Genomic DNA, 26447 nt, shown 5'->3' on the forward strand with positions numbered 1-26447 from the left:
CTCGCGGCACTGCTTTGCATCATCCGGGCATTGCGATCTCAACCCATAATTCCAATGGGCGCCGGAGGCTCCGGGAACTGTGGGATAGGTACCATAGTGCAATGCGCCGGAAGTCGACGCTAGCCTCGGTACTGTGGACGCGGTCCGCCGACTTCATGCACTTAGAGCATTTTAGGTGAGGACACACACAATCGGCTGCATACAACCGGTTTCTATAAAACCGGCTTCTATAAATCCGACCTAATTCTGTAGTGTAGACATAGCCTGAGGGTGGGATCCACAAAGGGACTTACATGTTGCAACAGTGAGCATTAGGCCACCTAGCAAACCACAAGAATAACACTTTTCAGAGTAGCAGCCGTGTTAGTCTGTATCCGCAAGAAGAACAGGAGTACTTGTGAGTACATCCGAAGAAGTGGGTTGTAGCCCACGAAAGCTTATGCTCTAATAAATTTGTTAGTCTCTAAGGTGCCACAAGTACTCCTGTTCTTCTTAAGAATAACACTGCAACCCACAGAGCTGAGTTGTGTGCACCATACAATTACTCCTGGGGGAATTTGGTGCCAAAAAACAAAAATTCTGCACACATTTTAAAATTCTGCAAATGTTATTTGTCAAAATAACACTCATGGAAGGGGTGGAGTGGGGGCGGGGCCAGGGACAGAGTGGGGGTCGAGCACCCACATGAAAGAGGGGAAGTAGGCACCTATGCCTCAGAACCCAGGGATCATAGCCGCCAACTTCCCTGCTTTTCCCTGGGTTCTCGACTCCCGCCCTGCTCCCACTCCACCCCTTCCATGAGGCCCCACCCCATGCCCCGCCCCCATTCCAACCCCTTCCCCAAATCCCCACCCCAATTCTGCCCCCTCCCTGCCCCTATTCCAATGCCTTCCCCAAATCCCCACCTCCTCTCCTGAGTGCACCACGTTCCCGCTCCTTCCTCCTCCCTCCCCAAGCTTGTTAACGCCGCCAAACTGCTGTTTGGTGGCCGCTGGGAGGTAGGCGGAGGAGCAGGGACACGGCGCGCTATGGGGGGGAGGAGGAGGTGCGGTGGGCAGGGGGGGAGGGTAGGATGACCAGACAGCAGGTGTGAAAAATCGGGACAGAGGATGGGGGGGTAATAGGAGCCTATATAAGAAAAAGACCCCAAAATCGGGACTGTCCCTATAAAATCGGGACATCTGGTCACCCTAGGTGAGGGGAGCTTGGCTTCCAGTGGGTGCAGAGCACCCACTAATTTTTCCCTGTGGATGCTCCAGCCCCAGAGCACCCACAGAATCGGGACCTATGCCAGGGATCCAGAGTGGGAAACAGCCTGATGCTCTGTCCTAGGCTTGTGTGGAGTTTCCTGCAGGCCACCATCTCTTTCCCTCAGGGCATGTGGGGAATTGCAGCTGCCTGGAACCCTCTAGCTCCCTCCCCCTCCCCTCGGCAGTGTCTTCTATGTGTGAGCTGGGCTCTGCCAGGTCCAGTGGCTCCTAGTGGCGGCCAGCAGCATGGCAGCCCATTTCGGGGGTAGGGGGAGAAATTCTGTGCAAAAAACATTAATTTCTGAAAAATTATGTATTGTGCAGTGGCACAGAATTCCCCCAGGAGTAATACAATGAATGGGGAGACATAGCCTAAGAATGTGATCCACAAAACCAGCATGCTACTCTGAGAGCTGCCTGAGCCAGCCAATAGGAGATGCCAACCATGGGGAGGTAGGCCCCACTCCTCTCTTGTAGATAGGCACATAACTCTGCTAATGATTCATAAACAGGAGCCCACCACCTAGAGTCAGATGGCTTTAAGAGCCTGTCTTGCTCCACACAAAATGGGAGGGGGAGGAGGTACTCACCTTATAACTTTTAGCACAGTGGTTAGAGTAATCATCTGGGATATGGAGACCCCAGGTTCAATTCCTCCTCCTCTGCCAGAGGGAGAGAAGGGATTTGAACAGGGGTCTCCCTACAGAGTCTTTCTTAAACTCTTGCTGGGCCAGAGATAGTATGTGTGAGAATGATTCTATAGTCCAGTGGTAAGGGCACCCAACTAGGAGGTGGGAGACCCTGGGTCCAGTCATCTTACTCCAATCACTCTATTATTACTCATCCTAGTGCAAACAGCTTCAACAACAGGAGAGACTGAGGGAACCCCACATCAAAATATCCCATTGCTCAGTAAATACTTTCTCCCCCCTCTCTGCCAGAAAGGATGGAATTGAACCTGGATTTCCCATGTCCCAGGCAAGTGCTCTAACTACTGTGGTAAAAGTTATAAAGTAGGCAGTAACACCTCCTCTTCTGGCTGGATTTTGAATAGGACCTGAACCAGTAGGCAGCCTCAAAGCATTGTATCCCAGAAGCTAGCATTAGCATTTATTTTCTTTAGCAGTAACGCATGGAGCCTGTATTCTGTAAGACATTGGCTTCAGCAGTTAGCATAAGGCTTGAGGCTTATTAACTTTAGCACAGATAAATAGCCCAATGGTCACCCCTAAGTTTTGGGAACTGGGAATAGAGTGTTTAAGGGAGAAGTTTGTACATAACAACATGAGACAAGCACAGGAATATGAGATAACACCAGCTTTTGGATATTTTAGGATAGGAATATCTGACCACAAGAATCCCATGGCAATAAAATTACATAAGCTGAGATCATTAATATACTAACTTACAGGAGAAGGCCACCCCAACATTAGTAGGGTGAGGAAATACAAATAAGGAAGAGGGGAGAAACTCCTACTGAATATACATTAGGCATAGTGGCGTCAGTGTAACATACAAGTTGTATCCCAGCTTGTGTACAGGAGGGGAGAGATGTAGACCTTGGGAGGTGCCAGGATGATGGCCACTGGTGATGAAGAGGAAGGTGATGAGGAAGATAATGGCTAACATTTCAGGTTGTTCTGCAAGGGATGGTGTGAGTATATGGATGTTCAGATGTACATTCTGTATTATCTCTAACTACCTTGCTGGATCAGAGTGTTTGTGACTTTGCTAAATGTATTAATAAACTATTACAAATACAGAAGGGTTCCTAAAGTGTGAGTGTTGCAACTGTGCATATTGGGGTTCCCAGCTATACAGTAATTTTAATAATACTGGGCTTGATCTTGGGACAAGAACTGTCAAACCTCAGAGTGATAACTGGGAATTCTTAAGTAATCAATATAATTTAATACATAATCCATAGATCAAGCTGCAGAATCCCTACCAGATCAGGCCCTGCAAACAATTTAGGCAGCTGAATGCCAATCTTCCTCCAGTTTGTGAATCAGTCTGGGGCTTAGGTGGGAAATAGGCAACTGAACTCTAAGAGAGAGGCAGCAGTGCACCTGCTGAGGTGCCTAGGTAACTTTTACTTAGAAAACTTAGGTGCCAAGTGAGTTTAGGCGCCTACCTGGTTTGGTGGAAGTTTTGTGAATTGCAGTTTGAGACAAAATTGGGAGTTAGGCACCTAAACCCCAAATGGACGGTATGTCTACACAGGCAGCAGCAGTCTGTGGCAGCGAGCATCTGCGCCTGGGTCAACAGACTTGGGCTCATGGTGCCCATGCTGTGGTGCTAAAAATAGCTGTGTAGATAGCGCTTTTAATTTGTCTCAGGCTTGAGCTCTTGCTGTGAAGCCCGCCCCTTCCCTAGGCTTTCTATCCCAAGCTCCAACCCGAGCCACAACATCTACACAGCTCTGTTTAGCACGGTAACTCAAGATTGAGTTTGTTGTCTCGGGCTTGGAGGCTTGCTGCCATGGGCTGTATAGATGTACTTTAGGCATCTAAATCTGGGGCTTAGCTAAATACATACTTTTATGGATCTGGGCTTTAGTCCAGCCCACAGTGTCCTTCCCCCAACCAAGTGCTCAAAGAGGGGACCCTCTGCATGTGGATCTCTAAGCTCCTCTGCAGAAAGTACTCCATCACCTCTGCAGCACTGCCCCAGTTGAATGTTCCCTCTACTTTTTTCCATGTATGTGCAGAAAATTTTTTGTTATGTGCAACAAGGTATGTGCAGTTGTGTGCCACCAGTAAAAACAAAAAACAAAAAAATAGATATATTTTTAAAAAGTTACCATAGGGATAATTACTCCAGCCAGGACAGGTTAGGCATTTTAGAATTCACTACTCAAAGAATTAAATTTAAGTGTAAGAGAAATAAAAATTATGAAATGCATAGACCAGTCAAAACACTAAAATAACACACTTTGAAAGAATTAAATTACAGAGGATATATGTGCATCACGGGAATTACCAAGAAATAACCACAACAATAATACAAGTATGTGTTGGGAGGTGAGTGTGAAAGAGACAGAGACTCTGTGTGTGTGTGTGTGTGACACAGAGACTGTGTGCACGCTGGCTGCTGGGGAAGTTTCTGAGACTCCGTGCGCTGTCTCTTTAAGGCGCTCATTGAAAGCTCTCCTGCTCTGTCCTGAGCCCTGTCTCCCTTCCCCTGCCCTGCGGAGATGGGGTACATGGGCAGGGGGGAGAGAGAGAGAGAGAGAGAGAGTGTGTGTGTGTGTGTGTGTGTGTGTGTGTGAGAGAGAGAGACAGAGACAGAGACAGAGTGTGTGAGCTGGCTGCTGGGGAAGTCTCAGAGACCGTGTGCTGTCTCTTTAAGAAAGGCACTCACCGCTCAGAGGCGCCAGTCATTCAGACCACAGAAGCTCTGAGTCCTGAGCCAGGCTGCTCCCTCTCCTCTGCTCTGCGGAGATGGGGTACAGAGGTGGGGGGAGGGAGACACCCTGACATCAGCGCCCCTCTCCCTCCCCCCATTCTGCACAGAAATGCAGTTAGAACCTTAGCAGGTTCTGGAGGAGCTGGAAGAGGGGCTGCAGCCTGACGCTCTCTACACAGATGTGTGCCAGGGTCTCTCTTGGTGCAAAAGGGGCAAGTGTCAGGAGACTCTGTGAACCACGCCAACCACATGCCCGTGCTCACAGCTCCACAGAGGAGCTGCCAGCTGAATTCCCCGGAAGGCTGAGGGACTAATGTAGAATACAGGCTGGGCCACTGGGGCGCCCAGCCTTCTGCAGGTGGCAATAGCTGCTGCCACTTGGTGTTGGGGCAGGACACAAGAGCAAGGACATGGAGCGTGAAGCATGGACAAGTATAGATGTTTTTGGGCACAGTTCAGCGATGGACTAGCTGAATGGCATTCAGCCTACTTGGGTGATGCATTGGAGATCTCTAGCAGTCTAGTAGGGTTGGAAGATGTGTTGCAAATGAGACAAGGGGTGCCAGAATGAGAAAAGATGGTCTCATGGTTAAGGCACTTGAATGTTGGACTTGAGAATTAGAGTCTATCCTTGTCTCTGCCAAAGTGTTCTTGTGTGTTGCTGGGCAAGTCACTTAAACCAGACTTTTCACTGGTGGTCACTAATTGTGTGTCCTCAATTTTTTTATTGTGTGATTTGAGACCCTGGGGTCTGATCTGAAGAAGTGCTGAGCACTGAGCTGCAACTGAAGATTTGGGAGCTGTGCTTTGAACATATAAAGTGGTTTATAATGTTAAATATTCTGAAGAAAAAAAACAGGTCCCAGTTGTCTCAAGTTTGGCACTCAAAATTAGTGGATTAATTTTGACTTTAATCTCTGTGTCTCAGGCAACCTTAATTCTGGCATTTCCTAACATTTGAGTGCTTGCCTTTGCAATCTTAATAACATTATTTTAAATATGGTTTTTGTTGCAATTTATTAGGTTTTTAAAAAAGCAAACTGAACAAATAGAAATTTCATCGTATAGCATCATACCGTGTTTCCCCGAAAATAAGACAGTGTCTTATATTAATTTTTGCTCCCAAAGATGCACTAGGTCTTATTTTCAGGGGAGGTCTTATTTTTCCTGGAGCTTCGGGGCCTTATATTCCGGGGTGGCCTTATTATCGGGGAGGTCTTATTTTCGGGGGATGTCTTATATTACAGCGAGAGGCAAAACTGGAAGTAGGTCTTATTTTCGGGGGATGTCTTATTTTCGGGGAAACAGGGTATTGACACCTACATGGCTTATCAGCAGGGTTGGAACCGTAGATCCACACATGGACATTTGCCACTTGAGCTAACTGAATAACTGATAGCAGTAGTAGGTTGTCATCCTCTATGTACACAAGTACTAGATGAAGATGAGACACACACTTTGCTAGTGGGTTGCCACAGATATTTGCGGACAGCAAAGGAATGAGGCTCAGGAATCCTGGATTCCATTCCAGGCTCTGGAGGGATGTGTGCTGTAGTGTGCACACAGACTCTTCTGCCCATTTCACCAAAACTTGACCCCTTCTGCTCTGTCCTCCTGAACCTGTCCATGTCCCATTCCTTTTTCTTCCCCACCCTGGCTCCTCATCCCAGTTCTATTCTCATCTAGCCAGTCCTAGTCTCCCCCTCAAAACACACCATCCGAATCGCAGTTCCTTGTGCATCTCCCTGAGGCTCCTTGTCACAATCTATTCCTCCCAGCTTGGTCTGGCTCTTGTCCCATCTACATTCAGATCAGGCACCCTCCTTCTCCTTGCTGCCTAAGCCCAGCTGGGAGAAGCTTTAAGAGCACAGAAGAGACAGGTTCCGACTCTCAGTTCTTGTGCCCAGTTCTGGCCCTGGCACTGCCTGCAGCAGCCCAGAGTAGCAATTGCAGGGAATGCTCTGCTCAGCCCCAGTAGGAAGCATGCTTAGGGCAGACAGAATCTTTGGAGACTTTAGCTGTACAAGTCTAGCATGTCTCTAATAAGCATGTGCATACTGCGATTTTTTTCAAAAACTTATAACTTGGCCAAATTTGGGTAGATTTCCCCAAGAACAGCAAAAGGCATATATCTGATATAAAGGCCCATCCTCTGCCAAATTTCAAGTCCCTGCTCCAAAGCAGGAGGCACTAGCAGAGTCACAAAGAAAGAGTTGCCAGAACTTTTTAACATGGGAAACATGCTTCCCCAGTCTTTTTCTTGGAAACAGCTGAACCTTTTTGGCTGAAACTTTCCAGAAAAATTCAGCTTGAGACAGACACCTAGCATATAACGTTTCAACCCTAGTGGTTAAAGTTTGGCAAAATTATAAGCAATTGAAAGCACCATCTTATAATGGGAAGTGTTGGGAAACCTTAATAATAAATGGTGCTACCAATACACAAATGAAAACAAAAAAGCATCGACTTTTTTTCCAAAATAAAGCCCACAACACTGTCGTCTTCACTAATGTATTTTAGTCCTTTAAAATCCAGGTAACATTTTTGAAAGGGTTGTTGTATGCCTGTTTGCAAAAGTGGGAAGAGACATGGGGAAAAGTAAAAGTAGGACAGAGAACATAGTTGAGACTCCTCTGGGAATATTGCTGTGATACTCTCTAATGCTGCTGCTGCTGCAGCATGACTCAAATGATCCTGGCATTCAGTCATGGCTGTTTAACCTTGCCGTAATTTATACTCTGAATGTGATAAAAGAACATTCTCAATTAATACACTCAGTCCATTATTATTTGAAAAGTCTAAAGTGTTAAAGTGTGTAGCATCTTATCCTAAAGAACTGAACCAATTCAATTTTCCTTAGAAATGGCATTCATATTGACATAACACATGTATTCAAGGCAGTAACGTAAATACTGCTCCTTTTTTTTTCACCTTTTAAAGAAAAATATTTTTCCTTTCAGTCCCTCCAAAAGACTCCCATAATCCAATGGTGCTAAAAGGTGTGATCCTATTTTTTTCTTATGAAGTCTCTATTGCTTTTTAATGTTGGAAGATATTGGTGCTTCATGTTACATTGTGATATTAATGTGTCCAGCATTTTTAACTTGTGTAATGGTTTATTGGCTTGCAGCCTGGAATAAGTGCAGTTGTACTGAGAAATAAATGTCCATCTCCATAATTATCTTTTACTGTGACAGCTGCCATAGAGTGACACTTCAGTCACCAGCTTCCCCCTTACTCTCTCACCACCCACTCACTGTATCAGGGAAGGTCTCCAAATGGCATTGCTGTACAAGTTTATCAACCACAGATCAGTAAGCTGAACTCAGATATTAACAGTATTCCTGTCCCCCAAGAACTTCAGACCTTCAAATAAGTAATCTAAGATTTTGCTCCTTAGATGCCTCCCTCTCTTTCTCTCATCTTCCTGTGCACTACTGCGAATGTGCTGTTTTCCTGTGTTTTAATATTTTTGTTTGTTAATCAGTGATTTAAAAAAATGCATTGATGCTAAGGTGGTAAGAATATGTTTAAATAACTTCAACACTTACTAACACACTAGAATTTCCAGATGGGGCTGAATATTTTGAGGTCTGTACTTACTGCGTGCCACAATACAGAGCAGGTGTTGGGGAGGGTAGAAATACATATATATTTAAGAATTACTAATTGGCCCTTGTTAATACTCTTTCCATTCTCATAATACAATTGCGTAGTGACTTCAGAATTACAAAGATTGTCAAAAGTGTGCACACAAAAACTTAATTTCTCTCTCACTTAGGTCCATATTAAAATAACTACATGATGCCTGTGGGTGAAATCCATTACACCTACATAAAACCTGTGTATTTAGGCTTTAAGTGGGTGGAGGTGAAATCCATTCCTTATACTCAAAACCCAGAACTGTTGAGTGGGGCTGCTGCAGAGACTCCCATGGCTGCTATTTCAGCCTATGGGCTATGAAAGTGACAGCCCTTCCATACTAGTTGCATGGGATGTTTGGGCCACTGGATCAGCATAAATGTTGACCCCTTGACTCCTCCTTAGTTCATCCCCATTGAAGTCCTTCATAAAGGTTTATATGCAGTAGTAACATGGTGAACTATTCTGTGGTGCATGGGAACTGTGCATTTACTCTGCCTGCAGACACCCATTTTCCAATTCTATCTAGGGATTAAATGGTGCAGAGAGCCACATCAAGGCAAGTCTGTGGCAGAGTAGGGAGTTGAACTGAGCTCTCCCAAGTTCCAGGCTAGTACCCTTGCCACTGGGCTACTGTTCTTCTTCATAGTTTACATCTGTATGTTTAGTTAAGAAACTCTGTGGATATTTGAATATTTATGCACCTTCTCGTAAATGCTAATCTCTGTACTTTTAAATGTTAAGATTTTAACTGTAACATTATTTGGTAAACTAGCAGCCATAACAAAAGTTACAAAGATTTTATGTGTTATTAACTATACTGTGCTAACTTGGTTTTGTTGTGGAGAGCTGTGTGGGTTACCATATACAGTGTAATTATTCATAGATATGACTTGGGTATAATACCAGCGGCTGATAAATCAATACACAAACATTTTAAATAATCTGTAACATTTATGGTGGCAGATCAGCCACCTCCTTCTCCACCCTCAGAGCAGCCAACTGGCTTTAGGGGATGGATCAGTGGTGACCCACAGAGAAAACAAAGGATCAAAAAAGAGGCTTGAAGAGGAGAGACTCTACGGAGGGCCCATAACAGCAAGCTCACTAAGCTGGTGTTTAAGAATTCCACATTTCATAGTTTTGCACCACTTGGGAATTGAAATCTCAGAAGAAAACCAGATCTCATGTCCTTTTATTCTCATAAACAGCGTTTGAAAATATAATGGCAAATAAACATAAATATTACACCTCATGCATATGTCAAATGTGGATGGGAGGCTATGCATTTGGGTTTTTTCTTTTTGAGAAGAAGGGAGAGGGACCTGCATATGTTCATTCCTACCCCACTTAGGAGAGGAGATGTGCATATTCTTGTTATGCTCATTCCCACCCCATTTATTTATATATAATACATATACGCACACTTACTTTACTTTTTGTATTTTGTAACATTCAAGAATAAAGACGAACCAGCACTCTAAACTAAACAGATGAGTCCAGAAAGAAAAAATCATCACTAAATCTGATTAGTTGTTCTTATCAACAAAATAAACATTGTGACAGAGATATCAGCTATCATGTTTTATTTTTTAATCTCCTTGATGCTTATGGAGGTTAATGTTTACGGAGCTCAGCTGAGCAAGAAGTATGTATGAAATCCAGGTGTTAGCAATAGGAACATTATTATTTTATTCTTAATCCTAGAAGTCCATGAGATTGTAATTTTCTCTTTATTAATTAGGTTTATATCACATTGATCACTATGGTATTCTCAGTAGCAAAGACTCAATCAGTGTTTGGACACAAATTTCCAGTCCTCGATTTTATTCACTTGTTGAAATACAGGGGGAAACCATTCAGGAAAACAGTTCTAGTGGTGTAAAATTCTTCCTCACCCCTGACCCTTCTCAGAAGAAAATGTGCTGCTGAAGCAAAGACCTGATATTTCTTTTCTCCTCTTCATGGAGAGCAATACTTGAGATGCCTTATATTGCTGTCTCTTATCTCATATTGAAAAACATATCTTAAATGGCAGTCTTTAGTGCAATGTAATTATTTTTTATTTATTGCTGTAACTGACATGTCTACCTTTTACTTGACTGTGTCAGACCTACATACATCCCTTCACCTTAGGTTGTTCAATTTAATCAGCTGTCTAATCTTATTTCTCTATATTTAGCTAAATGTTTGTGTGTTGGGGTGTATGTTTACCGTCCCTTAACATGGATATAATCCATACTGAAATTAGAATAGGTACCTCGATGTTTTTAATTTTTTTAATAGGGACACTAATTAATATGAGATTATTAAAACAGGGTTTGTGGTTGTTGGATTTTTTAAATAAATCTAATTTGTTTTTCACTTTTACTGCTGTTTAATTGTCCAAACTGAATGAATGAAGGGTAAAAAGTAAAGCAGACTAGGCTGTTTTACTTCCTGATTTCACATACTGTTACAGTGGTGTTTGGATTTGTGTTGCAATCACTGCAGAGGAATATTTAAATATAAACAAAACCTGTTTCTGTTTTTACAGATAATATATATTTTATAAAACTTATTTCCAACCCCTATTTTTTGGGTCCAAACTACCTGACATTGAGTTGAGTGGGATTATGCACATATGTAATGTGTGTTGGCAGGATTGAGACCTTTAGTTGTCTCCTAAAGCCTTTCCAGAAGATGCCATTGGGCTACGGGGTGAAATCTTGGCTCTATCAAAGTAGATGACAAAATTCCACTAACTTAAATGGGGTCAGACCTTCACAGCTAATTTTTTTTTTTTACTCCCTTTGCTGCTGAAATTTGAATTCATTTTAACAATAGTTTTCTATGGAATGTCAGTTCATGTCAAGAAAAACCAGCTGTGCTGAGAGAGTTTTTTCTAACATATCTGGTATACCTGTCAGCAGAGACAGCTGAAACAGCAGAGACAGAGAAGCATGGGTTTCATTTATAAGTTTAAAGGAACTGGGAGTGAAATCATTACCCTATTGAAGTCAATAATTTTAAAAATAAGTTAATCATTCATTTTGGGTAAATTGTTCTCATAGCTCTTTTCCTGCTTCTTTCACACTCTGGATTCCTTAATCAGTTTCCCATCATCATCCTTGCTAACAAAATATTTGCAGAGCAAATATGAAGGACGGCAGGCTTCTCCTACCTCAGGAAGCAGAAGATATGCAGCTGTCTGTAGTCAGTTGTGACTTCAACCACAGCCACTGTCTATGAGACCACTTAAATGTTATAATCTCCATTGGACCCACACGTGGAATTTAAATTGTTTTTCTCTGGGTTTCAAATTACTGAATACTTCACCCCCAAAATGTTTCTCAGTAAGAAAATTCTATAAATTTGACATGCATTTCAAACAGCTTTTGCTTTGCAGGGTCACTGACGTACAGTGTGGAATTCCTGCTAAAGTGATAATGATTATCCAAAGAGTGGTGTTGAACTCACGTCCTGGTATGTATTTATTTCCAAGAAAAGATCAGTGTATTTTGTATAATTGCATAATACTCCTAAATGCGGAGGGAAATGGAGGAAAGTAACATGAGATATTTACAGAAAGTAATGTGCAATAGAAAAAGAGGTTTATGATAGATGTGTAGTTATTGAGCCTGTATATGCAGTCTTCAAACTTTTAGGCAAGATCATAGAGTTAGGTGTAATATTAGTGACTCAGTGGCAATAGCTAAAGGCACACTATCATTTACAGCTTTTTAGCTTTAAAATTTGTTCTCATTTTACTCTGCTGTTTGTAATTGACTCTGAGATGATTGAAAATAATACACTTCTCTGCTGACTTTTGTCCTTTTCTTTTGACAAACTTTGAATCTCGGCTTCCTCCCATGTTTCTAAGGAGCTTGAAATTTACATGGCTTTTGTTGTTGTTCGTTGTTTACTTCTTTGCTTATGCACTTGCATCACTCTAGATGTCAGAACAACTCTTGGAATAGTGTTTATTAGTTTGCTGCTGCAGAACCAGTTAAAATTTTGACGTTTTTGGATATTTCTCAGTTTGGAAATAGTTTTTGCAGGTAAAAAAGACAGTGGTATCTCCTGTAGATAGGTGTTTCTCTAAAGTGAGTGAAGGATCAATCAGTGACCTAAATTTGTGCAGTTAATGCTAAAAATGGCCCCAATTCTTAGATCTGGCTGAGGTGCACTTAGCACAGACCCTGGAGAGCTCTCCAATCCTGGGAATTACCACAGCATCTGGACTTCTTCTCTAATTTAAGCACAGTTGCTTATGGCCCCAAAGGGCTGTTGTGGCAATGAGGAATATCTAAAACATACTGGCACTCTGGCCACACCATCTTTTCCCCTGGCAAGACTTCTGCGTCAAGGGAGGTCACAAAGGGAAGTGGTATAGAGTCCATCTGGCCAGATCCACCAGATTTCTGGAAGTGGCACAGAGAGGCTGTATCAGACCAGAGAAACTGGCCCAATGCCACCGCTGTGTTTTTGAGTGAGGGGCTAATCAGAACCTTGTCACTACGCAAGTATGTCATCGTCTTCGGAAAATAAGAACAACTCAATTTATATGAGCCAAGTTTGGATTTGATCTCTGCTTCATTTTTCTAACCTGCCCTGATAAAATTTTATAGCTCTCTCTGGGGCTGTTCAGAACTTAGGAGTGGTGTTGGTTTGCTAACCTGGTTGTCTAGACTGTGATACAGTGACATGAACTTATACATTATGTGTAAAAAAATATTAGCATGAATAAATTCTGTCCGAAATTATATGTATACTTCTCAATTATAATTTCATATGTCTTTTAATAAACTGTTAAATGAATAAAATTAATGTGTGTGTTTGGGTATTGTTTTTTTGTTTGTTTTTTAATTTTTCTCACTTACTCTTGACACTTCCTAATTTCAGAATGAAAAGTATAAAAACAGCATAATTCTCTCGTTACACAGGTGCAATTCAGTAGTATTGCATGTGTGTAACTTAGAGCAAAATTAGGCACCATGGATCTGATTCCTTTCTCACTTACACCAGTGCAAGTCAGGAAAAATTCCATTGCCATAAGTGGAGTTATACTGGTGTAAAACTAGTGTGAGAGCAGAATTGGGACCAACATTTTTGAAGCATCTCAAATCTAGCTGTCCTTACTTAAGAGCACTGAAATTGTCCTCTGCAGACATTGACAGTCACATACCACTTGAGTGAATGGGGTTGGGGAAAAGGGTGAATTTACCTTTTCTGCGGTTTGTGGGTGGCTGAAGACCATTCTGCAAGGCAAACTGATGTAGGTTATCAAGACTATCTTTGCAACAGAAAAAAACCTTAGACATATTCTTTTTGTTTTGCTTCCTATAGAAACTTAGACTAATTTGGAAAATTGATCTAAGGATAAAATGACTAAGAATAATTCATTTATTAAGGAGGTTAATTTTTTAGCCTCCAATTGGTTAAATGTACCTTCTGTGCAAAGTCATATGCTACATTTTAAAAAATATTCTTGTTAACCTTTTTTGAATGCTAATATGAGAAAATGCAAAGCTACATGTGAGCATCATAGTTCAGTCCAAAAAAACTATGGCCGTGATCCTGCAAACACTAATGCATGGGTACTCGAACATAAGAAGTGCTGTATTGCGTCAGAGCAATGGTCCATCTATCCCAGTATCCTGTCTTCTAAGTGTGAAGTTAAGCACATGCATGGATAAGGGTTAGGGTTCTCACCACCCTGCAAGATGAAGCTGTAAGTCAGTTTCTCCCTTGCTGAAAAGACCCTTGGAAACATTTATAGGGATACAGAAAACCCCTTTTATTTCTTTTGTTTCAGATAAATAAATAATCAAGACATACTATGCAAGAATGCTATGTCACCTGGAATTTTGTGAATTTTAGTCCACTTAATTGTTTGTTATTTACTAAAAAAGGAAGCAGAACATTTAAATAAAAGGCCTCAATTTTTTAAAAATAAAGTTAGATCAAAGGTTTTATCGCTGATTCATTTGGAATTTTTTTTTGCTTCACTTTAAAATAATTCTAGGTAAAAATGGTGTGCCAGTGGCAGAAAACTTCCGAATGGAAGCAGCCCCCCTACCAGATAAAATCACAGATGGACAGGTACAAGCTCGAACCCTCTACCTCTCTGTGGACCCTTACATGGTAAGAGAAAGAACTGAGGCAATGTCAGATGATTTTCTAAAAATGATTTTACCTCAGTGCCAACCATGATGTTTTGTGTGAACTACACAAACTATGAGCCAAACTTATCCCTGATATAACTCCATTCACTTCTGTGGAATTATATTAGGGGGGAATTTGGCATTAATGTGCCTGTGGCTTATATAGGTTTTTATATATAAGAATGGGGTCATATATATATATATATATATAAGATATCCAGTCATGGGGTGGGGCAGAAGCAAAAATCAAAATTCCCTGATACTCATAAAAAGCAGTCAGCTAGGCCCAGACCCTCAGAGGTATTTAGGTGCTGAACTCCATGGGAATACAGTGCCTAAATACCTTTGAAGATCTGGGCCTTATTTCCAAGCACAAAAATAGTTCACTTAAATTCTATTTAGTTATCCAGTCTTTACTTACATATATGGGGCCAGGTGCTCGTCTGCTCTGGACGGTGTAGGAGGGAGCAAAGAAGAAACAAACAGCCTGTGGAGGGGCCAGTGAGACTGTTTCATGCTCCCTCACCGTTCTACCAATACCTGCAAAAGCCCTTCCATATGAACAATATATAGTTGGGAGTGCTGTGGATTTGGGGGTGGAACTAGGCAGAGCCACCCTTAGCAATTTTTGCATGGGCCTGTAAAATAAAATTTTCAAGCTTCATGAAGAAAAGGACTAGACATACTCTTTTTTTTTTTTTTTTTTTAAGAATATAAAGGAAGGATGAGACAACCCTGACATTTCTAGATTCCCCTAATCATAGAGGGCCCACAGTCATGGGCTTCAGAAGCACCACAGTTTTGCTCTGAAACTGAGCAGCAGCTCTATACAGAATAGTCCCTTGTTAATTTGGCAGAAATTCTAATAGAAAATCCAGCAGAGTTAGTACTGCCAGACCACCCCAGAATCTAGCACAACTATCTGGGCTTTGGGATTCACTCCAGCCTGCACTCTAGGCCTAGGGTGTGGGACAGCAAGAGGCCAATGACAGCAACCTGAAGGTCAATCCCACATCTGTGCCATTAAAGGAGGTAGCAGCAGCACCATCACCCACCCAACTAGCTCCCAGAAGAGGCAGATCAGGAATGATGTGGAGGAAGGAGAGATGGGAGGGAGGTGTGAAAGGTGGGGGCATTCCTTTCCCCCAAGATCCCAGCTGCCTTTCCAGCAGCAATTTATGATTCAACATCCACTTTCAATGCTCAATTTCTATTGAAAAAATAAATAAATGTAGGGTCAATAGGGCAGCTGAACTCAAGTGGCCCAGATGTTTTCACTGAAGGAAGAAGTAGGAAATCATATTCAAAACATTACCATGACATTTCATATTAAACCCATAGTATCTTAAACCAACCATTCTGGTGTCTGGGTTGGTGGCCTACTAATAACGATTTGCATGGTTACGTGAGAGTAGGGTTGCCAACCCTCCAGGATTCTCTTGGAGTCTCCAAGAATTAAAGATTAATCTTTAATTAAAGATTGTCATGCGATGAAACCTCTAGGAATACGTCCAACCAAAATTGGCAATCCTACATAGGAGACCCAGCTTTGATTATTGATCCTTGGCTCTTATTCCCTGGGATAACAGGAGCTATGATTATGCAAGAGAAGTATTCTTGGCCCCTTGTAGTGGAGGAGTACCCAATGTTTCTCTCTAAAGTTCTCTTCATCCAATTAAGTAGTGTTGATTGGGTTTGAAGACAATCTCATCAAGTCCCCATTGGCTAGAAGTTTGTGTGTGGTGTGGTGCGGTGCGTTTAGGGTGTGTGTTTGTGGTGACACTATTGAGGAAAATAAAATTTCCTCCCTTTGTATCTAAGTGAATGAATGAAAGGAGAAATAAATAATTAAGAAAAGAAGGTGAAAGTGGAGTACTTACTGAAAGATTTTGGAGTAGCCCTTTGTGCTTTGTTATTAAATGCATCCCACCCATGTTACGGAACATGTACAGGAAGCTCATGTATATCATCATGCAAGAATCTCCTCATTAGAGCCTTGTCTTTTAGCGCTGCCGCATGAATGAAGACACAGGTTCTGATTACCTCCTGCCCTGGCAGTTGTCTGAGGTGGCTGATGGTGGGGGCATTGGGGTTGTGGAGGAGAGCAAACATGCTAACTTTGCTAAAGGAGATATTGTAACTTCTTTCAACTGGCCCTGGCAGACAAAGGTCATTCTAGATGGAAGACTCCTCCAAAAGGTAACATACTGAACTATAGAAAATTAAGTTAGTGTGTACACTATTTTTCTCCATTTTTAAAAAATCTTTTGTTTGCATGTGACAATTGATTGTTATTTTAGAGATATGTCAAGGACAAAGCAGTGCTAATAAAGCAACCAATTACAAAGCAGATCAAATTAAGTTTGGCAAAGTCTACATTAATTTCTCTTTTCCTTGTAAGAAGCAATTAGGAATTCCTTTTCCTGCCACTAAACAATCCAATGTTGATGAAATTGTTAAATTCATCAGCATTTTCTCTGAGGCTGCTGTTAAGGTTTGTCCATTAATCATGCAAACTCCAGATAGAACTTTTGACACCTGATCACCAACATGTCTTACTACTATGCTCTTAACACATTTTGTATTAAATGCAAAAAGCATACATTAGTGAAACCTTGCAAAATCTCAAGCACACCCACAAAGGTAAGGCTATTCAAAATCACAGTTCTGTAATGGCTATAACTTGGCCCCTCTGCACACAGAGTATTTAATATATATTGCATTTTCACTAGACAGAAAACTTCTGCAACTTGAGATAGAACTTGGCTTTCTGGAAACATTTGTTTTAGGACTATTGGTGTCATTGACTCAACTCCAAGATATGGCAACCCTGCTGTAGCATCCGTCAGACCATTGTGGGTGTAGTTCAACATTGTTAACTATTTTCTGTCTCCGAACCGGTATTTGACCATGGCGTAATTTTACATCTTACCATCTAATTGCTAAAAATCCTTAAGTCTCTTGTGAGTGACTTTTTGTTAAAAGCATTTTGGAAAAAAAAAACCCTATTTGTTTCACTTTTTTGTAAACTTGTTATTGAAGTATTATAGTAGATCTGACAGCTGGTATATAGCAGGCTTCTGAATACTGGTTTATACTTTGTCTGAACTAAACAGCCTGGGTTATTTTGTACTTGTGTTTATTTAAAATGTGGTCATCCTGCAGTCAACAAATAATATTAATCCAAAATCTCACTTAAATTTTTTTTTTCTCATGTAGCTAGATCCACAACTTGTTGATGGACACCTCTCCTACTTTCTTGGTGCAGCTGGCATTACTGGGCTGACCTCCTTTCTAGGAATAAAAGAGAAGGGACATGTGACTCAGGGTGCCAATCAGACAATGGTTGTCAGTGGGGCTGCCGGTGCCTGTGGTTCTCTGGCTGGTCAGGTAAACAGGTTTAAGATTTGCAAGAGAATGAGCTATTACTTCTAAGTTCTGTCTTGTGAGATGTGCCTTCTTGTAACTCCACTGACTTCACTGGAGTTACACCCACCTGCTTATTTCATCTGTGAATTTGGCTCACCAGTGGGGATCATGCTGAGTGTATTTAAGTGTTGAACTTCAGATTCTTGAAACTGGGAGGGGAGGAGAAGTTGAGTATGATGATTACTTTGTCACTGGCTTGAAAGTAAACAAACTGATTTATTGCATAGTAGTCTGCCCCCAATTTCTAATTGCCTACCTGTTTACTTAATACACTAATTTTCATATAGAAAAATATTTTACCAGATTTTTATAGTGTTTAGTTGTCAATCTTATGGACTTTGGAACGTTATGATAAGGTACACTCTTACCAAAAGTTGAGGTAGGTACTGGCTGCCACTTCCAGCAGCTCCCATTGGCCTGGAGCAGCAAACCACGGCCACTGGGAGCCGCGATCGGCCAAACCTGCGGACGCGGCAGGTAAACAAACCGGCCTGGCCCGCCAGGAGCTTTCCCTGCACAAGCGGTGGAACAAGTTTGGGAACCACTGTACTAGGGTATTGATGTGTTCACCCGTGCATTAGGATGATATGGCCAGTGAAAAGCATAGTAAATACTTTCATATGTTGCTTTGGATAACATTACATAAGACTGGCCAATCTGGGTCAGACCAATGGTCCATCTACTCCGGTATCCTGTCCTTTGACAGTGGCTGAAGGCTAATGCTTCAGAGAGAATGAACAGAACAGGACAATTATTGAATGATCCATCCCCTGTTGTCCAGTCCCAGTATCTGGCAATCAGAGGCTTAGGGACACCGAGAGCATGGAGTTGTGTCCCTGACCATCCTGGTTAACAGCCATTGATGGACCTATCCTTTCCTATCCATTCTTTATATTTTATTGGTATGCAGTTCTCTAAAAAGGTAGTAATATTGTTTATCCTCCCAAGCTTTCCAGAGTAAGGTGATATACACAGCATTCAACAAGTAAACTTAAAACAAGTCAAATTCAAACACGAACTGTCACACCACAGCATTTGAACAACTACATCAAATTAGAGTATATGTACATTTTGATTTTCCAGTCTTTTTTACTGGAGACCCAATCACTGGAGGGGAAATGGTGCTTGACATTTGGCAGTCTTAAATTGTATTCAGCCTCTAAAGTACTGGTGTCTGTAATTCTGCTGGTTAAAATTCAAGTGATTACAGGGTACTGAAATGTGGGCAGATTGATGGCCTCACTGTTTTGTTTATGGTGTTTCTACAGATTGGCCGCCTAGAGGGCTGCTCTAGAGTGGTAGGAATCTGTGGTACAGATGAGAAGTGCTCCATTTTGGTCTCAGAAATGGGGTTTGATGCGGCTATCAATTACAAGAAGGGGAATGTGGCAGAGCAGCTGCATGAACTCTGCCCAGCTGGCGTGGATGTTTACTTTGATAATGTTGGTGGAGACATCAGTGATGCAGTTATAAATCAGGTACCTATACCAGCTGTCCTGTTTATACCGCCTCCCTCTCCCAAATTCTTCATGCATCTTTTGGAATGAGTGTAATATAAACCAGTCTGCTGAAAGATAGGAAAATCTTCCCTTCCCACATGTACCTGACATACTGAATGTGATTGAGTCAAACTGTCCAAACATCAGAGACATAAGCCTATCATGCTGAACTGGCCTGATGGCCTAGCAGTAGCAATTTTGCATTGTGATGCAGGAGTCCTGAGTTTGATTCCTACTTCTGGTGTCTTAATCCCCTAACCAGCAGGGACAAGGGAGAACCTTAGCAACAATGCCTGTCTGAGAGGCGATTACCGTTGTTTTTCAACTTTGATCATCTCTGGCTTGTTAAGGAGTAACATTGCTGGGCTCTAGTGAGGGACCTAACCAATCCTCTTTGGTAGTATCACCAGAGTTGGAGGTGGGAAGGGGAGAAAATAGGGACACTTGTCAAGACCTTAGTGAGACAGTCAATGAAACTCTTCTCTCAGGAAAACTGTCCAACTGGATCTGATAATCCAGATCATCAGCTGAATGAGGTTTACTCAGTTTGAGAAATCGGTTATTGTTTGCCCACCTCCTGAAAACATCATTTGGAGTTCCTGGGAAGTGGGGAAATGGATTATTCATTCTTACTCAAGGTTTACTAGAAGAACCTTTCAGAGTATTTGGGCAATCTGAATGCTGCTGGGATCAATCAAGGAAATAGTTGGGGAGAGTTAATTACAGTTGTTAAATCACTCCTTATACCCACTGTTCCTTCACTGCATATTATGCATTTCCAGGAATCTGTGACTCCTGTCAGCCCTTGTGAGCAGGTACCCTCTGGGATTTGGTGGGCCAGCAACAGGAGTCAAAGATCTCCCATTTTTTGTTGAGGCTATTGTACTGCTGGGCTAGAGAGCAGGAAAACTTTTTTTTTTTTTTTTTAGTTTAAAACTTGTAATGTGGCAAGGGAGTGTTATATTCTGCACTTCACATGCGTAAGTGGTTGAGGGGACTCATATTTTCATGAGTGAGAGACTACATTGACACTGTCTGCCTTACTCCTGTTTCACAAATTAAAAGAATAGAGTAGAAAACTCACACTTATTAATTGTATAAGACTGCAGAACAGATACATGGAATGGTTTTTATTTTTCATTACACAGCTGAGTCTGGGGAGGGAGGGATAGCTCAGTGGTTTGAGCATTGACCTGCTAAACCCAGGGTTGTGAGTTTAATCCTTGAGGGGGCCATTTAGGGATCTGGGGCAAAAATCTGTCTGGGGATTGAGCAGGGGGGTTGGACTAGATGACCTCCTGAGGTCCCTTCCAACCCTGATATTCTATGATTTGCAGTGTTCCTCCTTCCACACTAAACATCCTTACTCAGTAAAGTAACAATCCCTCACATTTGTTACCCAGTTAACACCTTGTTGAATTGTACATGTACAGTGGGGTCTTATCCTCCCACTACTGCACTGTTTTTAAACCACCTGCTACACCATTACAAGCTGAATGACCACATGTATACAATTCTTCTCCCAATGTCTTCTTCTAAGGAAAATGACTTTGAGCAATATACTTGTTGCATGATTACCATATATAGTCTAAAGAACTTCTAATAAGCTTGTGTCTTTTTGAGGGCAAAGAAAGTAGTATTTCTCATTTTGTGTTGTCTCAAACAGATGAATCAGAACAGCCATATTATCCTATGTGGACAGATATCCCAGTATAATAAAGATGTGCCTTATCCTCCCCCACTGCCTCCTGCAGTAGAAGAAATACAGAAAGCAAGGAATATCACAAGGTATATTTCTCCTTCCCCACCAGCTTTATGGTGCACTGAACACAGAAATTTACATGTGTTGAATTTACATTATCAGTATATTTGATCTCAGGAGAGGGACTCTGGATCCATAGTAGGCATTTTTATGGTAACACTGTGGATTACTGAAAAAAGAGGGAAGGACCTGGTGATTTTGTGTTTTACAGCTGTTTGTATTATAAACATTTGGTGAGGAGGCCACTAAATGGGCAGAAGGGACACTGAGAATTGTGACTTCAAGTGGTACTAACACTGCAGAATTAAAAGCATTTTAATTGGCTGATATATGCCTCACCTGTGGTCACTTGCTTTATTCTTTGGCTGTCTGTCAGTCTTTTTACTATGAGGAAGGTTCTGTTACCAAATGTTCTGTAGCAAGTGTCTTGTCTCTGAGTGTAGTTGTGCGTGAGGAGAGAAAATTGAGTAGAATCCTTCTTGGAAGGTATTGTGATCACTGCATCTTCCACTTTTTAAGCTACTCTTTTTAGTACTAATTTTCTTTATTAGGGAAGAGGATTTCAAATATGACATAATATATATAGGAAAAAATTTACATTCATGAATCTAACTTGGGCTCTCGGTTAGGCTTACACTAAAATAAGGCTGCAAAGACCAAACTCTACTAGTGCTCAAGGTCCCTCTACACCCACCTGATAATCACAAGAAATTAATAGTGTTTGATATGCCTATCTGATCCTATAGGATGGTCCTTGTTAGGACCATCCAGAACAGATGACTAATGCATCAGGTCTAACTTTTTCAGTCTTTTGTTGACCACTTCCAATCCTTTAATGGATCACCTCCCATCTTATCCCACTAAATCTCCACATTCCTTGGAGCATTTTACCCCTGAATGAGCTTCAGAAATAAATAGTGTATATATTGGTTTGAGATCCACTGCTCTCACCTTAAGCATTAATTACAGTTGTATACTGCACTGAAGTCAGCGCTTTAATGTGGCTGTGTAATCGCGGCACCAGCGCTGGGAGAGAGCTTTTTTGTTTGCTGGTTTTCACTTGGGATGACAAAAAAAAAAAATGGGTAGAAAATTACCTGCATTTTACAGTCACATATTAAGCTGATCTCTCTAGTACAGGGGTAGGCAGATGTCTGAGTATGGAAATTGTATGGCGAGCCATGAATGCTCATGAAATTGGGGGTTGGGGTGTGGGAGGGGGTGAGGGCTCCGGCTGGGGATGCAGGGTCTGGGGTGGGGCTGGATATGAGGGGTTGGGGGTGCAGGAGGGTGCTCCGGGCTGGGACCGAGGGGGTCAGGGGTGCAGGCTCCGGGCGGCGCTTACCTGAAGCAGCTCCTGGAAGCAGCGGCATGTCCCTCCTCCGGCTCCTACGCAGAGGCACTGCCAGGCGGCTCTGCGTGCTCCCCCGTCCGCAGGCGCTGTCCCTGCAGCTCCCATTGGCCTCGATTCCCAGCTAATGGGAGCTGTGGGGGTGGTGCTTAGGACAGGGGCAGCATGCAGAATCCCCTGGCTGCCCCTGTGTGTAGGAGCTAGAGGGGGGACATGCCGTTGCTTCCAGGATTCGCTTCAGGTGAGTGGGAGCTCGGGGCCGGATTAAAACATCTGAAGGGCCTGATGAGGCCCCCGGGCCATAGTTTGCCCACCCCTGCTCTAGTAGCACTCCTTGGCTGCTAGTCCTCCTTTCAGTACTGTTTGAAATACAGGCAGGATTACTTGTCTGAGACCACATTGTTTCCTCTAAAGCTTCCATTGTACAGAATTGTATGAGCAAGCTTGCACAGCAGCTGCCTGCATTACATCTAACTATAGCTAATGCTACTAATCTTCTGTTACATTTGCCCACAAAACTGAAAAGATTTCAAAGGCTTTTGAAATATATTGACCAGCCACTCTAGTTATTAAATCATCATCCATTCTTTTCTTTCACAGGGAGAGGTTTCTGGTATTAAACTATATGGACAAACACGAAGCTAGTATTCTACAGCTCTGTCAGTGGATCAAAGAGGGGAAACTGAAGGTAGGAACTGAACCTGTGTATTTTATTTATAGGCATGAGCCTTCTTTCAGGAAGACTAATTTCTTTGCCCATATCAAAATCACTTTGACTGCGGCGCCTCACTTTGGAGAGTGAAATGATAAACACTTGAAGACTTTTTTTATAGCAGCACTGTTTTAGAAAGGGCAGTATAGCTACTTAGAATTTAGTTTTACAGCAATAGAACTGGGTCCTTTAGAAGCACACATAACTGATACCTAGATTCTACCATTCTCAGAGAAAGCCAAATCCTAGTTTTTTGACATGAGGTTCCTAATCCAGACTTGAAAAGTCACTCTTTAGTACTTTATGATGGGTAAGTGCCCTGTGTCCAGCTCTTTTCTCCTGAAGCCTACTGATGTTCTGTGGTCCCCCAACTGATCTGCTCATCCTCCCTGAACTTCACATCCATGTACACCCAAAGCTGCAGTAATATTTTATCTTTCATTTAAAGGGTTTATTAGCCTACAGGTTTAAAACAATGTAGCTACTTTCATCTTGACCAAAGGGCAAGGTCCAAAAGGGAGCACCTTCCTCTGTGGAGTAAAAGGATGCCTTTAAAATCTTTGGTCAGTGCTATGGCAATTTTATGGCCCCTTTCAGATAGACACTGATTTTGGAGGGAAAACTAACCACACCTATTCTTATTGACAGGTCAAAGAGACTGTGGTAAAACGCCTGGAAAACATTGGCGGTAAGATGTTGCATCATTTTCTAGCATAATCTTTGCTGAAATATAGTTACAACACAACTTTCTCTCTCCTTTCCTCTTCCCCCAGTTCAGATGTTTGTCTCTCTCCTAGAATATGGTTTTAAAATTATTTGCATAAACAAAGTCAAAATGTCACTTCAAGAGAGGTAAAATAGCCTGCAGCCAGTGGCTAAAAACCACAAGAAACAGTAAAAACAAAACAAAAAAGGGGCTTTGTACACCCAAGCTATAAAGCTAAAGAGCCAGCTCATTCAAAACTTGTGGTTTGAAAACAAGCCTTCTTACAGCAGGTAACAGCACAACTTAAGTAATGCTTTAGTCCTGTTGGGTCAGAGGAAAACCCTTGGGAACAAAACATTAGCTAAATCATACAGGTTGGGTTTAATTTCAAACCATTAGCTTACTGCACTTCATGGATTTGTTTTAAAGGGACTTGGCTAACTGGACAGCCATATTTCATATTTGGTTTACTCGTGCTTTGCTTTTTATGTAAAGTTTTCATGTTTATTTCTGAAGCAATAAATATTTGATAAGCTGCCTCTTCACCCCATGGCCAAAGTTTTAAATAAAAGCCTTTGCTGTAGGCTCGCCAGGTATATGCCCTCCTCTTGTGTCTGCAGTGCATGTTGTCTGCATGGCATATCCTAACAACAGTGCATACAGTAATTAAAAATTAACCGCTATTGTTATAAACAAAGGTCTGATCAGGCATTTTAAATGTTAAAACTAATTTATTAAAGTCTTACTTAAATTTCCTTTGGCAACTTGTTGCATTCTAACATTATGGTGTCTCAACTTCCTGTGTTGTGGGGGAATTTATGTTTTAAGTCCAAAATTTGATTTCTCTTTATATTGTTATAATCCAGTAAAGGAGGCTTTCAGGATCTTATCTAATATTCGTGCTTTTTAAAAAAAAATTACTACATGCATAAATGTTTAATTGGTATTATCCTAATAACGTGTATTATTCTTATTCTCTTATAGGGGCTTTCCAGTCCATGATGACCGGAGGCAACACTGGAAAACAGATAGTGTTAATTTCTGAATAAAAAACTTTGCCTGTGAGTGTGGCCCACCAGGAAAAATAAACTTGACTCTTTATCTTGACTGCTGAACAAGCATTATTTTATTTAAATTAATCTTCCCTTTTGTTACAGCAGGCACCAACAACTAAAATCCCCCTAAACTTGGATAGCAGAGATTTTTGGACACAAGAGTACATTTGAAAAACTCTTCCACTGAGAAACTTAAATTTGTATCTGAAGCCAGGCTGTATAGTACCTGAAATACTTCCATTTCATAGCCTGAAACACTCTTCCGCTGGTCCATTTAGTCCATTTCCTTACATAGTGGCGTTTTACATCATGCCTACAAGTCAAGACAAGAGAGCATTATTATATGAATCCTAATTTATCCACACAAAGAGCCGGCCTTTAGTTTGCACACCATTGTGAGTTTCATCAGGGATAAATGCAGCTTTAGATTTAACCTCATGCTTCATCTTCTTTAACTTCTATTTGTTTTTCAGGATTAAAAGAGGGAAAAAATAAAAGGCTTCTTATCAGAGTTCTGTATCTCGTCTTTCAATATGCAGATCAGCAAACTCTACCATTCAGCAATGCTGCCGGCTGTCATAGGGCTGCTTAGACCTAGGAGAAATGTTAATCAAGGGAGAGGTTGCCTGGCAACGAATTCACCAGGTAGGGGTCTCTGTTCACCTGAGGAGGCTGATCAGGAGGTCATCTGATAGAGGTGCTGGAAGATTATAAAAAGCAGAAGCTGTTCAGTTTGTTCTCTCTCAAGCCTTCTTCCATCAGTGTAAGTTGAGGGAAACTTCTGCAGGAGCCAGAAAAGGCGAGGAGAGAGGACTCTACCTGCTTGAACGCAGATGGTCTCCCATGGACAGGGTGATCTAGAGTAAGGGGAAATGCATGTAGGATTTATTTATTTTTCATATAGATCTGTGTAATTCTCATGCGATTACAGAGCAATAATCGATTAGAACTCTAAGTAAGGTGCCTGTATGTTATATGCTGCACCTACCAAATGCCTCTTGAGAGAACTGTCACCCACAAGGCTTACACCTTTGGTGGGATTCTGGGGCCAGGTGTGTTTAAGCTACTGGGGTATTTTGGAGGGATGAGGACTGGATCTGGGTGCCTAGGCAACTGTATTGAGGGGCTCTATTTCCATAAGGGGGTAACAAAGCGAATTGGTGCCCAGAAAATGTGACAGAGAGGCCAGGGGAGGAAACTGTGCTACAACCTGGTGAGTCCTAAGGAAGCTTAAAACACTCAGGGATCAATAGGCTTTGATTTCCTCTCACAGCAGTCTGATGCATGGCTGGCAGGGGGAGCACAACCGGATCTATAACACTGCTATTAATCCTTAAATGTATAATCTTTTTTTGCTGTACCAGTCACACTAAAGATAGCTTGTGGGTTAGATAGCAGTAGCTGACAATGAGGGATCGGGTTTTCTATGGTGTTCATCTCTATAGTATCTAACTACCTTCCAAACACTAACAAATGTTTCCCTTATA

The 26447-nt window shown here is 41.8% G+C and overlaps 1 protein-coding gene across 2 annotated transcripts in view; it reads left to right on the plus strand.

Moving 5' to 3' along the window:
* The window catches only part of PTGR2 (prostaglandin reductase 2), a 30620-nt gene extending 5608 nt beyond the window's left edge, over positions 1 to 25012 (plus strand). For both annotated transcript variants that reach the window (XM_026651552.2, XM_026651553.2), the window contains exons 2-10: positions 11689 to 11765; positions 14308 to 14426; positions 16454 to 16645; positions 17666 to 17836; positions 19144 to 19353; positions 21041 to 21162; positions 23088 to 23175; positions 23848 to 23887; positions 24890 to 25012. In XM_026651552.2, the coding sequence (XP_026507337.1) occupies positions 11689 to 11765; positions 14308 to 14426; positions 16454 to 16645; positions 17666 to 17836; positions 19144 to 19353; positions 21041 to 21162; positions 23088 to 23175; positions 23848 to 23887; positions 24890 to 24954 (1084 nt within the window). In that variant the 3' untranslated portion in view covers positions 24955 to 25012. The remainder of the gene's footprint in view (positions 1 to 11688; positions 11766 to 14307; positions 14427 to 16453; positions 16646 to 17665; positions 17837 to 19143; positions 19354 to 21040; positions 21163 to 23087; positions 23176 to 23847; positions 23888 to 24889) is intronic.
* Positions 25013 to 26447: the final 1435 nt, after the last annotated feature.

This window comes from Terrapene carolina, unplaced genomic scaffold, assembly GCF_002925995.2.
Source record: "Terrapene carolina triunguis isolate 2854851 unplaced genomic scaffold, T_m_triunguis-2.0 Scaffold96, whole genome shotgun sequence".
Lineage (NCBI taxonomy): Eukaryota > Metazoa > Chordata > Testudines > Emydidae > Terrapene > Terrapene triunguis.